Source organism: Brassica rapa, chromosome A07 (genome assembly GCF_000309985.2).
Source record: "Brassica rapa cultivar Chiifu-401-42 chromosome A07, CAAS_Brap_v3.01, whole genome shotgun sequence".
NCBI classification, from domain to species: Eukaryota; Viridiplantae; Streptophyta; class Magnoliopsida; order Brassicales; family Brassicaceae; genus Brassica; species Brassica rapa.
In genome coordinates this window covers 18,852,613-18,868,186 of record NC_024801.2, presented here as the reverse complement: position 1 = coordinate 18,868,186, position 15,574 = coordinate 18,852,613, and the positions used below count along the sequence as shown (strand labels likewise).

The 15,574-nt window shown below is 31.5% G+C and overlaps 3 protein-coding genes across 4 annotated transcripts; 1 reads left to right on the top strand and 2 right to left on the bottom strand.

The window, feature by feature from the left end:
* The first annotated feature begins 138 nt into the window (after positions 1–138).
* LOC103830209 (solute carrier family 35 member F1) lies at positions 139–4,166 on the top strand. Of its 2 annotated transcripts, XM_009105949.2 has the most exons (11): positions 139–1,895; positions 1,969–2,063; positions 2,176–2,233; positions 2,383–2,577; positions 2,669–2,745; positions 2,815–2,897; positions 2,983–3,034; positions 3,148–3,216; positions 3,320–3,406; positions 3,504–3,565; positions 3,673–4,166. In XM_009105949.2, exons 1-11 carry the CDS (start codon positions 1,769–1,771, stop codon positions 3,779–3,781), a joined length of 1,014 nt encoding a protein of 337 aa, XP_009104197.1. In that variant the 5' UTR covers positions 139–1,768; the 3' UTR covers positions 3,782–4,166. The 2 variants fall into 2 exon arrangements, with proteins under 2 accessions (XP_009104197.1, XP_033130959.1); XM_033275068.1 differs by having other exon boundaries at positions 3,504–4,166.
* LOC103830210 (uncharacterized protein At3g49140) lies at positions 3,900–8,730 on the bottom strand. Its single transcript, XM_009105951.3, has 12 exons — positions 6,661–8,730; positions 6,287–6,410; positions 5,974–6,190; positions 5,799–5,901; positions 5,640–5,704; positions 5,414–5,530; positions 5,230–5,328; positions 4,980–5,133; positions 4,794–4,903; positions 4,553–4,702; positions 4,367–4,462; positions 3,900–4,262 (listed from the first exon to the last, which is right to left on the bottom strand). The coding sequence occupies exons 1-12, from the start codon at positions 6,695–6,697 to the stop codon at positions 4,152–4,154; spliced, it is 1,383 nt and encodes a 460-aa protein (XP_009104199.2). The 5' UTR covers positions 6,698–8,730; the 3' UTR covers positions 3,900–4,151.
* A 1,043-nt stretch (positions 8,731–9,773) lies between these two features.
* LOC103830200 (beta-galactosidase 15) lies at positions 9,774–12,907 on the bottom strand. The gene is made up of 11 exons (XM_033275072.1): positions 12,824–12,907; positions 12,653–12,741; positions 12,465–12,570; positions 12,277–12,364; positions 12,084–12,202; positions 11,844–12,005; positions 11,434–11,734; positions 11,248–11,357; positions 10,923–11,144; positions 10,624–10,835; positions 9,774–10,521 (listed from the first exon to the last, which is right to left on the bottom strand). The coding sequence occupies exons 1-11, from the start codon at positions 12,890–12,892 to the stop codon at positions 10,134–10,136; spliced, it is 1,866 nt and encodes a 621-aa protein (XP_033130963.1). The 5' UTR covers positions 12,893–12,907; the 3' UTR covers positions 9,774–10,133.
* Positions 12,908–15,574: the final 2,667 nt, after the last annotated feature.

The following is a 15,574-nucleotide window of genomic DNA, read 5'->3' as shown; positions in this document are numbered from 1 at the left end:
TGATTTAATATTTTAGAAAGACAAGAATGTGGAAAACATTATTGTCAAGTTCTTAAAGTAGTCCAAAAACAACAACTGAATAAAATATCAAAATGTGAATCAGTTTTTCTTTGGTTTGGTAAAGGGGAAAATGTTGAAGATGTTAATTTAACCTTTTAGTTAAAATATACTAATATATTACATAAATCAAATGTTCTACATTCATCTTTAAAAAAAATTACATTTAAAGCTATGATTGTCTCTCTAACTACCAACAATTGTTAACATCTTCAATGGAAAAGAAATGTTGTGGGCCAAGTGGTATCACTATTTTCTCATTGCTTTTAGTTGATGTGGAGAGGATTTTTCTCGGTGAGTCTTCTTGTTGACACACTCTTCTTCTTGTTGACAATGTAATGAGATTTTGGAGTTTAGAAATGTAAATACTTGCATGACATTCTTGTTGCTGCTGTGGTCAAAGTAATATGTTGTTCTTTCGGGTTACTAAAACAAAAACTTTACCTTCATGTCCAATGGCGGAGGTAGTTCTTTACCCATGTGGTTTTCTACAAAAAACAAATTGTTTGGATATTGAAGAAAAAGAACTGAAAAAATATCACCAACTTAACTCCTTCACCCATGTAATATAAGCTTATAGGGAATTGACCCCTCTAATAAATGATTTGGAGGGCTCTGCCACTTTTCATGTTCTATATTGAGATTTTAAACTACTTCCATTTGCTTTTACGGTGGTGAAAGTGAATTAGTACACACTTACCAGTCCTTAGGAAGTTTTGATGAAAACATTCGATTTGGCTACTAAATTTTAAATAGTTATAATCCATCTTGTTAATTATTTTTTGATGTTTTCATATATATTTAAAACCATATTAAATATTTATTATAAATACATCAATTTTTACAGTTGTAAATTTTTTAACTAATAGTAATTTAACAAACACCGTTATTTTTTTGTAAAGTTTTAGTATTAGTTAATAAAAAGTTCATATAAAATTTGAAAGATCTAGTTTAACATAATGTGGAATGGAGTATTATTCGTAGTAGACCCGTCTCACTGTTTTGATGGACCCTGTGCATATTTTATCTGAATAACAAAAAAATTGTCTGAAAAATGGTCTTAGATTATTTTAAAAAGGCTCTAAATTACACCTAAAATTGTCTAAATTTGTTTTGGGTCCTGTGCAAAAACTCCTTCTGCACACCCATAGAGACGGCTGATTCATAGATCACTTGATCCTCAAATAATCACAATTTTATTAAGATTAATTTTAAAATATTATGATATTCTAAATTTCAAATAAGAACAGATCTCTTATTCCATCACAAGCTTCATGAACCAAAACAGTTGAAAGCTAAAACAACATAAGGAAAAAACTATAGTACTTTCGCAAAAAAAAAAAACTATAATATTTATCTCATGCAATAAAAGTTGCCGATAAGAAAGTCAAAATAAAATCATCCTAGGATATTTTTAATAGTAGTCCATGATGACATAATACATATATGAGATATGAAGTTTCATATCATTAGTTCCTTTTGTCACAACGTGATTTTGATTAATTTATGTAGAGTATTACTATATATATCAACTATCTGAATTCAATATCATTAAACTAGTAGCCAATGATTCTTGTAGAATAGAAAAGGACTTGCCTCCAGTCTCCTCTCTGGATCTGATCCACTGTATTGTCTTTGTATTTTACATTCACCATAGCTTTCAATTTTTTGGCTTCACTGGATTGTTTGAAGGAAGGAAACAAAAACAGTAATGGTGTTTTTCAGCTTTAATGAGATCAAGAAGAAGAAGGAGACTCTCATAGGACTTGTCTTGGGACAGATCCTCTCCCTTCTCTCTACTTCAATTGGCTTTACAACCTCTGAGCTCGTCAGAAAAGGTTTCACCTATTATTTTCAATCCATTACTTTAATAACACATATTAATGGCTTACAAATTACGAAATCTTCTAGGTATCAATGCTCCAACATCACAGTCGTTCCTAGGTTATGTGTTACTGGCAATTGTATATGGAAGTATAATGCTATATCGAAGATCTGTAATTAAGGTTAGTGTTACTTACTAATTTTTGATCATGGGAGTACAAATAAATATGTATTAAAAGTTGCAATATGGACTAGCAAGTCTTTCCAAACACATTCAATGCAAAACTGTTGTAGGCCAAATGGTATTACTATTTCCTGCTTGCTCTAGTTGATGTCGAAGGCAACTTTCTTGGTGAGTGTTTTAACTGACACTCTTCTTTAGTCTCAATAATTCTTAGTATGTGTGTTTACTCGAGCTTGAGAGTTGATGCTGCTATAGTGAAAGTAATCAGTTATTTTTTTCTGTCTTGTGGTAAGTATTATGAGATTTTGCTTTTACAGTGGTAAAGGCATTTCAGAACACATCAATGACAAGTGTCATGTTACTGGACTGCTGGGCGATCCCGTGCGTTTTGGTGTTGACTTGGGTTTTTCTAAAGACAAGATACAGTTTGATGAAGATCAGTGGTGTGGTTGTATGTATTCTTGGTGTTGTCATGGTCGTTTTCTCAGACGTCCATGCAGGGGATCGATCTGGTAATGATGCAAACTGATTCATTACTTCTCTTGTGTCTGTTTTCATTCTTCATAGTTAATAACACTCACATATTATGGTGGCATTTTTCAGGAGGAAAAAATCCTGTAAAAGGGGATTTTCTTGTGATAGCTGCAGCAACCTTGTATTCTTTCAGTAATACCAGTGAGGTAAGCAAGTCTTTGATAGCATTTAAGTTCAAGTGTGGTTGTGTAACTCTAGTCTCCATGTTGTTATAGGAGTTCTTTGTGAAGAATGCAGACAGAGTTGAACTCATGTCCTTTGTGGGCCTTTTCGGTGCAATCATTGGTGCAATTCAGATGTATCCTTCAAATGAAAAAGGCTAAGACATTTTTTCTTTAAATTTATGTTCTATCAAAGAGGTTGTTCCTTGACTTGATCCATAGAAGCATATTTGAACGTGATGAGCTCAATGCTATTCACTGGTCAACTGAGGCAGTAAGTTTTCTGCTTTAAATTTATGTTATTCAGAGACTTTCTCTTTTAGGGGAACAAACTTAAAGGTTCTAAAAAAAAAAAAACTTAAAGGTTCTACGCTTTTGTGGTTTCAGGTGTTGCCTTATATTGGAATTGCAATCGGTGTGTTTCTTTTCTACACCATACTCACAGTTTTACTCAAGGTATGATACAAAACTAAAACCATACAATGAACCTCCTTCACTCTATGTCTTCATGTTGATATGTCCGTTGACTTTCATGCTTCTGAAAATATGGTCTTCTTAGACCAATGGTACAGCAATGTTCACTCTCTCACTACTCACATCAGACATGTGGGCGGTTCTGATCCGCATTTTCGCTTACCATGAGAAGGTTAGCTCACTTTGTATTTTAAACATCAGGAAACACTTACATTTCTGTCAGTTGAAACAAATGTGTGTGATCATGTGGCTTCTACTATACATGTTAGGTTGATTGGCTCTATTATTTGGCATTTGCTACTACAGCTATTGGACTGATCATATACTCAATGTACAGTCTTTTCTCCATCTTTCTTCAACTCCATTATATATACTTCACTTCAGAGATCAGTATTCTTAACCCCTTGTGTTCCCTATACTTGATATTCTCATTCTCAGGAAAGAGAATGATCAGGAGAAGCAAAGTGGGGGAGAACAACAGATAAAGCTGTTGGATGAGGAAGATGGTGATTCACTTCGAGCCAGGCTTACAGGTGCTTCCACCTGAACACAAAGCCTGAGGTTTCATGTTGTCTATGTGAGAAATTAGATTATTGCTTCTAGCAAGAAGAAATGGACTTTTGTGCGAAGAGAAGTTTGTAAATCTATAACACAATTCGTAACTATAAAGAGTGGAAAAAGGTTTTTATAGAAGTTACTTCAAATGTATCAACTTCTGTTTATTCTTATATTTTTATTTAACTTACTACTACAAGTATAAGAAGCTGCATCTCCACACAGCTCTAGTACAGTCACTTGAAACCTCATCTCTATGTACACAAACGTCAGAGCAAAGAACTCGTGTAAGCACCAGACAGATCCAGTGGCAAAATAGCTCCTTCTCTGTTTCTTGGTTTGGTGGTTTTGATAATGTGTTTTTAACGGTATGCGTCCTTCAAACTCTTGTCGTTAGACTTCAGTTTCCTTCTCCGTGAAGGAGGGAACAGTAGCTGGTGGATCTTCTTCTCTGCTGCCATCTCTGTTGTAGCCTGTCACAAGAAAATGTTAGAGAGAAGAATAAGCATATGAATGTCCTCTATAATCAAAATGTTGTATCTCTTGTTCAACGTTTTGGTCTGAAAAATTCTCTCACCCTGGTTTTGAAAGGGAAACGGTGAGTTTGGACTTGTGCACCAGCAAAAACTCTCACATCCATACCAAGGCTATCTACACTGATCAGGTTAGCTTCCTGCACATAAGAAACCGGAATGTTAACAGAGTGATTAGTGGTTAGGCGTATTCTAAACTATATACATACAAAGAAACTTGGATACAATACCTCTGCATGAAGACCTTTCTTTTTGCAGAGAGCTTTAAGGGCAATCCCTGAACTAATCCCTCTGTTGTTGAAACGCTCTATGATTGCAGAAGTAGAGTGCACTAGGACGTCTGGTTCAGCATCTTGAAAATCTTGCAAACTTATAGAAGACTGAAAACGTCAAAGAATCTAGACATCAACGCACGGTGACACCGTGGGAGAAAATATAAATGAAACACTGAGTTTGTAAGTAGGAACATACCTCTGTTCCATAGAGGGAGAGAAGCTCTATTCCCACAATCTCTAATCTATATACACTTGAAGTCATATCGTCCTCATCTCGTCTGGAACTAGTGCTTGTATTATCATCACCTGAAAACACAACAGAAAAATTTACAATGTAGATTTCAGCACATCTGATTCTGAGGCCAAGAGAATATGAAAGGACCTTGAACCTCCCAGCTATAGTCATCTCTATCTTCCGAGAGAAACAATCTTCTTATATAGGATTCCTCGTCGAGGAAAGCGGGTCTAAGGCATCCGAGGATGGATACACCATTAGATGGACAGTCCATTTTCTTCTCATAGTCCATGCTGATGGCCTGCATGATTGCAAAGACAATGTTCCAAGTTTTTATACAAAGCATGACAGATTGATTATGGTTTTTAATCATCATTCTATTGTGAATTGCAAGGACCTTGGACATGTGTTTAGCAAAGTAAATAGGATGAACCCCGTTGGAAGTGTCAGGCATTCCCCAATCTACTGGAACATCTCTAGCTTCAGAATCCATTATCTGCTCAGGTTTCCAAAGTAAATAAGCAAAGAGTGTTAACAAGACAATATAGACTTGGCATGAGAGTACAATAGATTCAACCTACCTCGAAATAATGCTCATCAAAAATGATTTGGTCAAGATTACCCATTTCAGATATGTTATATTCCTCATGGAGCCATGCGTTTTCGTATCGTGGGACATCCATTCCAATAAAGGCTTTCTAGAAAATATGTGATGAATACTCAGAGAAGCATGTGCTAGACGTTGTGTGTTACTTATGAGTTATGTACAGATAAATTACATTCAAATTTGAACAATGACACACTTACCACTGGATTACTAGCTCCAGGATCTTCTAAGATGTTTCCATCATAAGGAATCTCGAAAAAGATATCTAGAGTAGATAGAAACACACGAATAAAAACCGAACTGATGAGAAAGGACGTGACTGATACATATATATATTGAGCAATGAATAAAAGACTGACCTCCATAATCATCAATGACATACTTAAACTCGGACCATGAGTTCTGACCGTGTGGTTCACAGTGAATTGCTCCAGGAAACACCAACACAGCACTGGTGTAAGCCTACGAAGGAAACCATGTTCAACATATGAAACTCAACAGTGGTGGTCTTAACTTGTTTTTTAAGCTACAAACCTCGACGGTAGTCCTAGCTACTTCAGCAGGAGAGAGTTTTGTCTGCCGCACTCTTTTGCAGGGCTTCAGTTCTTCCAGAGGATGATAGCCGTAGAGAGATGAATCAGGAACCGAATCAGAATAATCAGCAGCAACGGAAACCTTAGTGAGGCCAAGGTCATGTCCACCGGTTGATACATGAAATGCTGATCCAAATAAAGGAACCTTGCATCTGGAACTGAGTAGTAATGGACAAGGCCCAAAAGTTCACTCCAGAAGCAAAACAATGGACTAACGTTTGTCATTACATAGGTTACATTGTTGATTATAATACCTTAAAACAGAGAGATTAGCAGAGGCACATGGATCAAAGACACGGTTTCTTGCGCTGCGGTGTCTTTTGTAAGGCAAGGAGGAAGTGAAGTCATCCGTGTAAGAGTGATGGCAATGAGATGGACCTAATAAAGATTGAGACTTTATTAACTGATTCACAGATCTCTAACAAACGACATTAACACATAACACATAACTTCCTCAACAACATTAAATTCATTCAGACAGAAAAACAAAACTTGTGTCGGGAAGTAATCTCCTAAGCAGAAAAAGATGGAAACTTTAATCAACCAACGAGTAAAGATTGAACAAACTGAAGCTAGAGAAACAAAATGATGAAGAGAGAGAGAGATTCTGAGAGTTGGTGAGAGGTACCAAGGGAAAAAGAAGAAGCAGCCGCAGCGATCACCATGATTAGATAAACACAGAGAGAGAGAAGCTGAAATCTCAGCCGCCGTGAAATGTCAAAGTAGCTGATCGTTGGGACTAGTCTTGGCCTCCGCCGTCGTGGCTGATCACGTCTCTGTCTCGTTGTTTGTGTGTTACTGTCGCATCTATTTATTTTATTACTACTTTTGTTGTTGGCTTCATGACAATATTGATATTTTATTTTTGTTTATCTATTTGGGTCAGGAAAGTTGTTGTGGTTGGTCTAGAATTTCGTTTTCTTTGTTTTTTTTTCTCTCTAAAACAAAATCCGTAGAAAATGAATAAAATGATGAATGAATATTCCTTTGATTCGTTATTTTTTTTCTTCATCTGAAAGTTTCATTGATATAACAGAGTACAAGTAAGGATACACATTGAAACTCCTACTAAAATCCTAAATATCAGAGAGAGAGCATACATCCTTTCTTTCTTTCTTTTTTTTTTTTTTTTTTTTTTTTGGACAAAGAGAGCATACATCCTTTGATTCGTTATTTAATAAAAGAAAAACAGAAAAAGTCTAAAGTAGACTCGCAGACGACTAATCCGAGTTTGTAAAAATTTGGTATGGTTTATTTTATCTCTCTATTTTTTTCTTTAAAATAAATTAAATTTTAGTTACTCTATTTTAGGTTAAAATAGTGTGATTAACAAAAATAGATGAGCTATTCTACTTTATAGATTAAGCCAATTTTACATTATATAGAAAAAATAGTTAGAACATTTTTATTTCAAGTTTTATTTTAGAATTAAAATAGAATGAAGTTAGAAATGTTCTATTATTAAACCTAACAGAATGATTCGACTAGATTTTCTAAACATGACATCGATAACATGCAAGTCTCTTTACTTTTCTTTTCTGTTTATTTTTTGCTTATTCAAGGGTCAGAAAATAGTAAAAGTATCGTATAACATTATAAAGTCTTAGGAACGATCGGTAAATGGCGTAACTTTAAGTTTTTGCTGTAGAATTAAAGCAATAAACTTTTTGCTATAATTATAGATTTTATTGCTGCAGAATTTTAGTTCTAAAATTTAAGCTGTAGGTTTTATTTATAAAGAATGATTGGTATAAATTAGTTATAAAATATTATATACATATATTAAACGGTATATTAAACTTTAAACATTTTTTAATTTTTCTGAATAAATAAAATAATTATTATAAAATTTCATAAAATAGATTAAACATTTTTAATAAAACATATTTTGTATAATAAAATTGATAAAATATTTAATTAATCGCATGTATTCTATCAATTCATTAAAATATTATCTTGCAATCCTTTTTATAATTAATATTGATGATTTTTCATTAGAATCATATACAATAGTATAATAAAATAGTGCACCAATATATTGTTGACAAATGAATTAATTAATGAATATCAATTTAAAGACTAGTTCATGAAATATGTTCATACTAAAACTAATACAAGAAACTATATATATAAAATCAGTTTATACTCAACTTAGTATGAAAAAATAGTTCATACTCAAATTAATAGGATTTTAATAGTACGACAAACAATATAATATACAACGTGAACTAATTCATATTCAAATTAATGACATGAAATTGGTTCATCAATCAAACTATAAATTAAATAAATAAAATAAAATAAGAATAGATGAGTACAATACATTTTCATTTCAGTCTCACTACTACGTATATATATTTACAGTTAGAGTTTTTTTTATTTATATTATTTTAAAAATAAAAGTTAAGTGAAATATTACATTTTGTTTTGAAAAGCTCAAAAATCTGAGCTGTGAATATTTAGCTGTGTAAACTGTAAAGCACTTATCTCCACGTTAATTTACTAAATTGCTGTGAACAGATTTTTTTAAAATAAAATCTAATTGCTTTGTAATTTATGCTGTAGATTTAAATAGTGTTGTGTACAGCACCCGCATCAACAACCAATCATCCTCTTATATTGATATGTTTGTTAGCAAAATTGTTTTTTCTATGAAAACTAGGAGTGGAAACTCCACGAAATCTATATTAACAAAGCAATTTTAATATTTTAAAATACATATATATATATATCATTTAATATTTTAAAATATTTCTATAATTAATATAGTTTAAAATGAAAATACAATTTTTAAATAGTTTAAATTATTAAAAATTAGTTATAAATAAAAACATTTTTTGTCAAAAAATAAAAGATATAATTTATGATAAAAAGATGCAATCTCTTAAATATATTTTGGTTTAATATTATCAATAGAGTATGAAGATATATATAGCAAAAGGCAAGTTTTGAGAAATTGATATAACTCTTGCAAATATTTTCTTGTAATGTTGAATTGTTGAAAACAGTATAATAAGAAAATGATTTAAAAGATTATATTATAAATATACATTTTAATATTATTAAAACTATTTTCTAATTAAGTATGGGAGATACTTAAACACCAAAAGAATACAGAGTGAAAAAATATCTAATAACAGTTGTGTGGTTTTATTTTCTTTTATATTTTCAGCTTTGATAATTCATATGCAGTTGATAATGTTTGATTTCTGTAATTAAAATAATAAATTATGTATCTATTTTTTAAGAGATTATAGTTAAATTAAACAACTTTAACAAAGAAAATTTCACTAATATTTAAAATAAAATTAGTAAATTAAAAAAAAGTTGAAGAATTATTTATCATTAAGTAAGACAAAGTAGGTTATTTGATACGATGTTTGAAAATGAACCACTTTATAAATTTGCTCACCGAAATTTTTAACAAAAACTTATTTTGGTGGAACTCCATGTCATTATGGTTTAGAATTTAGGAGTTGGAGTAGTGTTTAGTATTTACAGATTGCGGGTGTGCTTTAAGTCCTATATTACTTATGCGATATGTAATATTTTTGGGTAACTTTTATCCATATGTTCTGTCATCTACGTCATCAACTATATCACATGTTCACCAGGTAATTAAATTGAAAGGGAATAAACGGATAAAATGTGTCCTAATGCTAGTTTCTTTATTATGTCAAAATAACTGCTATTTTATTAACTTCTATTGTCAATTTGGTTTCTCAGAAAATAAGTTCAAGGTTTTATTTAATGCAAAATAGAAAAGAAAAAATTGTACAATAAGACTTGAACTCATACATTAAAACTGGTTATTTACCAACTGAGGTAGAACAGTTTAATCAGTGTTATATATTAAAGAGAAAAAACAACAAATATTGAAGGAACACTTATTCAATTTTTTAGAGAGAGTGAGGATGGTGAGAAAGAAATGACCATGACTTTTTGGAAAAAGGATGACTGTGTAAAATGTATATAAGAATGTGTTCTTTTATTGAATAAAACCACCAGAAGTAAAGATTAAAAATACTTATATCTTTGAAAACAAAATATAGCATAATTTGGAAATATAATAAAGAAAACACTGTAAATCTAGAAAAACACTTAGCATATAGCTTCGACAGCGAGCCTTCTAACAGATCCAGTGCAATCTGGTGCTCCAAACTTTTCCGTAGATACATCAATGGAACACTTCTCTTTTCCAACACATTCTTGTGTGAGAATATCAATCGTGTTGTTACTTGATTCACAAGTTCCTTTTTCGAAAGATCCACAGTTGCCATATGGGTTACCAAATGAGGCAAATTTGATGGCAGAAATGGGTTTTCTATCGCAAGAAAGCTCAATAGAATTTTTCTCATAGACATTAGCACATACACTTCCCACTCTAGTAGTTTGGAAACTGACAAGCGATGGGTTTCCTCCCATCTCCTCAAACAAAACTAGTGTGTTATCTCCTTCTGCATTCAAGAAAGAACGAGGAACATGATACCTGTTTAAAAAAAGAACAAAGAAAAAAAATCTCAGTAAAAATTTCTTAGGTTTAACATTAAAATATTTGATTATATAACTTAATAAGATGTGGAAAACGTACCATCTTTGTGTGGGTTCTCCGCAATTGGTTAAACACTTTTCAGCATGATAAGGCCCTCTATAATTACATTTTGCAGCACAACCATTTTCACTTGAAATGAATGCTGGCCAATAACGTCCAATGTTGTTTCCATTGACCCAAGCTGTACCTTTTCCAAGTCCCAGAAGATCGACAACAACTGGATCATTTCCTAAGGGAGCCTTGAACGTAGCCTGAAAGACAAAATGGAATAATATGATTTGATATTAAAATCAACAAGTGTTTGATTAGTTATCTTATAGATAATAACATCTCTTTACCTTATACCAAGTCATGGTTCGGTTAAAAGGTACACTTTCAACTGACCATTTAGACACTGATTCTGTTCTAAAGAGTTGGTTCTCAAACCCATTTAAACCGGTCTTATAGCTCCATTTATGAGCAGACAAGTCCTTAACTATAGTTTCATCAACATTTCTTCCCGTAATAGAAATGGGTCCAGTGATTCCAGCTGGCTTACTTTCAAAGAAAGCACCATAGTTCTATAAAAAGAAAAACAATTTTTATTTTTCAGTTAATTTTTTTTTTTAAAAAGGAGTTTTTACTTTTAAAAACTACAAGATAAAATAATATTAAAAAACTTACAGCAAGTCCCACAGTTATGCTAAGAAGAGCAATGACATTACGACCAGACTTAAACTTCACATCTTTCTCAAATACATAGTTAAATTTTCCATTCTCAACGTGTTGATTACCTAAAAATATAATAAATGACTTTTTTGGTAAGTTAGTGTTATTGAGATTTGTAAAACATATATAGGAGTTACTTACCAATATGTTTTCCATTGACAAAAGCGTGAAGGACATGAGCAGTACTGTTGACGCGAAGAGACATGTTTTTACCCAAAAATGGATCTCGTTTTTTAAACTTAACGGTAGTCATGTACCATAGATAATCACTTTGGTCATTGGTTACTACTTTCTGATCAAATAGTTGTGTCTGTGTCGATTCTCCTTTTCCTTTCAGAAGAAAGTTGTCCATGTTCTCTGGCCTCCATGACCATTTCAGAGTTGAAGGAGTATCCTCAGCTTCATTTGGTTTCTTAACCATCATTGAAGTCTGAGTGGTAATCTGAAAATTTAAAACCAACATAAAATGAATTTTGGTTACAACATTTAAGGAATAATAATTGTTAGTATGAAAATTTAAAATCCACAAAATAAAATGTAAAATAAAAAACCTTGGCAGTGTTATAAGCCTCATTTTTGCAATCCGGTAAAATGGTAACAGACCAAGCCGGGACAACATAAGATTCTCCTTGGAAACTAATTGTTGCATCTGAATTTTCATTTCCATTTCCAAAAAAGCAGCTTGATCCTTCTTTGGTTCTATAAATTGTTGCCTATATAATATTTTCATGATGAGTAATTAGTTCAATAATAACATGAACAATACTTATAGAAAATAACAAGAATATTACCGATGCAGAGTTTCCAAAGTCAATGGTGGAGATGTTTCCGTATGTGAGAATTTTTTCCATAGAATGAAGAACATCATGAAGTTGCTTCAAATGCCCGTATTTTGGTTGATTCAAATTACCTAATAGATTTTACCATGTTAATAAAAATTGAAAACCAAAATATTTTTTTAATATAAATATACTTTAAATTTACCATATTCGTCAAGTGGAGCATCATAATCATATGAAGTTGTGATGTATGGACCGCCAGCAGTTCTATCAAAGTTGGTGCCTCCATGGTACTACAATAATAAAAACATTTCAATTACTCTTTTTAGTTAATGTCGATTTTCTGTGAGCTTATTTGAATAAATAAGTTTAATTTTAATTATTATATTTTACCATATAATAATTATTAAAAGTTCCTCCTCTTTGGAAGAACCTTGCAACAGAAAATGCAACATCTTCGGTTGTTCTATGAGAATTTTTACCACCCCATTGCTTAAACCTGAAAAAATAGAAGACAAAAAAAATTATGATAAAATACTTACAAAATAAGAAAAAATAATCATTCGGAAAATAAAACTAACCATCCGGTCCAATTCTCAGTCCACATCTTAGGAGTATTGGGATTGTTTGGTACAAAATCGTCACAATAAAAGCCATTACATGTATTCAACTATAAAAACAAAACAATTTAAAATAGTTAACCATTGAATATATTAAATAAACATTCATTATTACTAGACTGATCTAATTACCATAGGCTGAGGAGCATCATTTTGTTGGCACATTATCCATGGAACACCAACATTAAGAGATTGAGCCATGTTTGCACACCACTTAATGTATGATTTACCCGATTCTCCGTAGGGTCCCATTACATTTCCATACTCATTTTCTATCTGCAAGATTAATAAACAAAAAATAAATATTGCTAAAATTTGTCTATAACATTATGAAACTCATAAAGTATTTAAAAGGTTAAATCGATTACCTGAGCAAGAATAATTGGGCCACCCTGTGATGCAAATAAATTTTCTTTCTTGACCATGTCTACTATCATAGTTGTGAAGTTTTGCATCTCATCCTATACATAAATCATTCATATAAAATTATTAAAAAATAACATTATGTATATGTTAAAAATAATAATGATCATCATGTAAGATTACCATGAATGCTTTATTTGTAGTTCTGAACACCATTCCAGGCATGTTGTGCAGCCAGACAGGAAATCCTCTGTTTAAAATGATTAAAAATTTTGCTGGTCAAATTTATTACATGAGAAAATGTACTATCATCATTTTGTTTTGGTAAAATAATGTACTATCATCATACAAAATGCTAACTTATTATGATAATTTATTAAAAATATATATTACAATTAAAAAGATTAGTATTGAAATTTACGGTACATAAGTTTTAGTATACTGATTACTAAAATCAATGACCATTTATGGACCAAACATTATATGGAAAACCATACCATTACCATAAAAGATGCTAAATTATTATGAAGATGTATTTAACTGATATATATATATATATATATATTGCACTTAAAGAGGCTAAATAAATCTATTTTAGTATATTACCCGTAATTCCACTCAGCACATGCATATGGTCCTATACGAAGAACACCATACAATCCTTCATCTTGAATGGTTTTCAGGAAGCGAATAAGATCTAATTTTCCAGAAAAATCATATTGACGGCGAGTAGGCTCATGCGCATTCCAGAAGACATAAGTTTCAATCGCATCAAGACCTCCTTCTTTACCTTTTTTGATAAGGTCCGGCCACATCTTAACATATTAACAAAAACAATTATAATTAGTAGCAAATATAATAGAATAAGACCATACATACCATTTGATGTAAGGTAGATTAAATACCTCAGGAGTGCTTCTAGGATAATGGATCGAACCAGAGAGGAGAACTCGGCGGTGACCATCAATGGTAATGGCTCGGCCATCATGAGAAACAATTGTGGCATAGACACTACTTACGAAAAGAAAACATAAAAGAAATCTTAGAGAAACCATATTTATTTAGAAGAATGGTTTTTGTATGAAGAAATAAGAAAGGAAACAAAGCTTTTTATAGGGTATAAAATCGTTATTTAAAGATAATACGGATAATTATAGATATTCTGAAAAAAAACAAAATGTTAACTGTCATTTTATTTAAGTATAAATTTTGTTTATCGTTTAACTAATTTTCGTAAATTTTGCGACTAATAAAAAATCATTTATCCAGATGTATAATTTAAATTTGATTTGGATAATAACAGATTTATTCCAAAAATCTAAATCGATGTAGCTTGGTTGTTGAAATTTGTTTTCAATTCATTATATCTTTAAAAATGACTGAATATGAAAAAATAATTGTTTTCTAAATAATGTAAATCTTAAAAGCATCATACTTATTTACATATTTTCATCTAAACTCTTAACCAATTTAATTCTGAATAATGTTCTTACAACTTTCAAGTTTTCACAAAGGAGATAAAAACAATTGTATTAACAATCTCTGTTTTTTACATAATAAATATCTTGTTTCTGTTGATCAAATTTGTGTAGGAGCGTTGAATAAATGTTGTAATAACACTGATAACTACTTTGACAAACATATCATTAGTCAACTGCTAAATTTTGATGAGTTATCTTTTACATATATAAATATTCGCTTTCCCTTATTATTTAGTTAGTCGCACAAACTCAGTTAGTAAATATCTAACTTTACTATGCTATCGTACAAGATTTTGAATACTTAGTGTGACATTTTCCATTTTTTTTTATTTTTGCATTAACTTTTCTTTGAACCATTATCAATCAAATCCTTATTTTCAAAACTCTTAAACAACGAAGGCTAATTTTATCGTATCAAGTTTCTTAACTGGTTTCTCTAATCAAAACACACTTTTTATTTGGTTTCATTGTCTTCGTTGAGTTTCTCTCCTCTGGAATCACTTTCGTCGGAGAAACTTGCCAATAAGAAAACATCTTCGATTGTATATCATCCTCCATACCTAGAATCTGTAATGTTATAATCGATATTTTCTACCAAAAGTTAGCAATTTTTCTATTGAAATCTATAGGAGTATGGATCATCTTATGAAGAATAACCATTGGACATGTCATAGCTTTTAATTGCTCGTTTATAAAGAGCAACAACATGATGGAAATGGAATTCAAAGTAAACTAACATAAACCATATTGGTTCAAATTTGTTTGACCACCTCGATCGAGGTCCTTGAAACCCCTTTACAAATCTAAACCAAACCAAACTTACGTTATCCTCGATGTGTATGGCTCTATCGTCTCACTGTCAGTAACAATTAATCCTCCAAAGCACAAGAAGGTTCAATTTAATCTCCTCCACCATAGTTAGAATCAGAAAACAAAGGACTGAAAATAAAGTGCTTCAGTCTCTTCCAAGGCTCATTGTCTCGCCGGAATCAATTTCGTCAAGAAAATCGCCGAGGGCGGCGACAAGCTCCGATTTGTG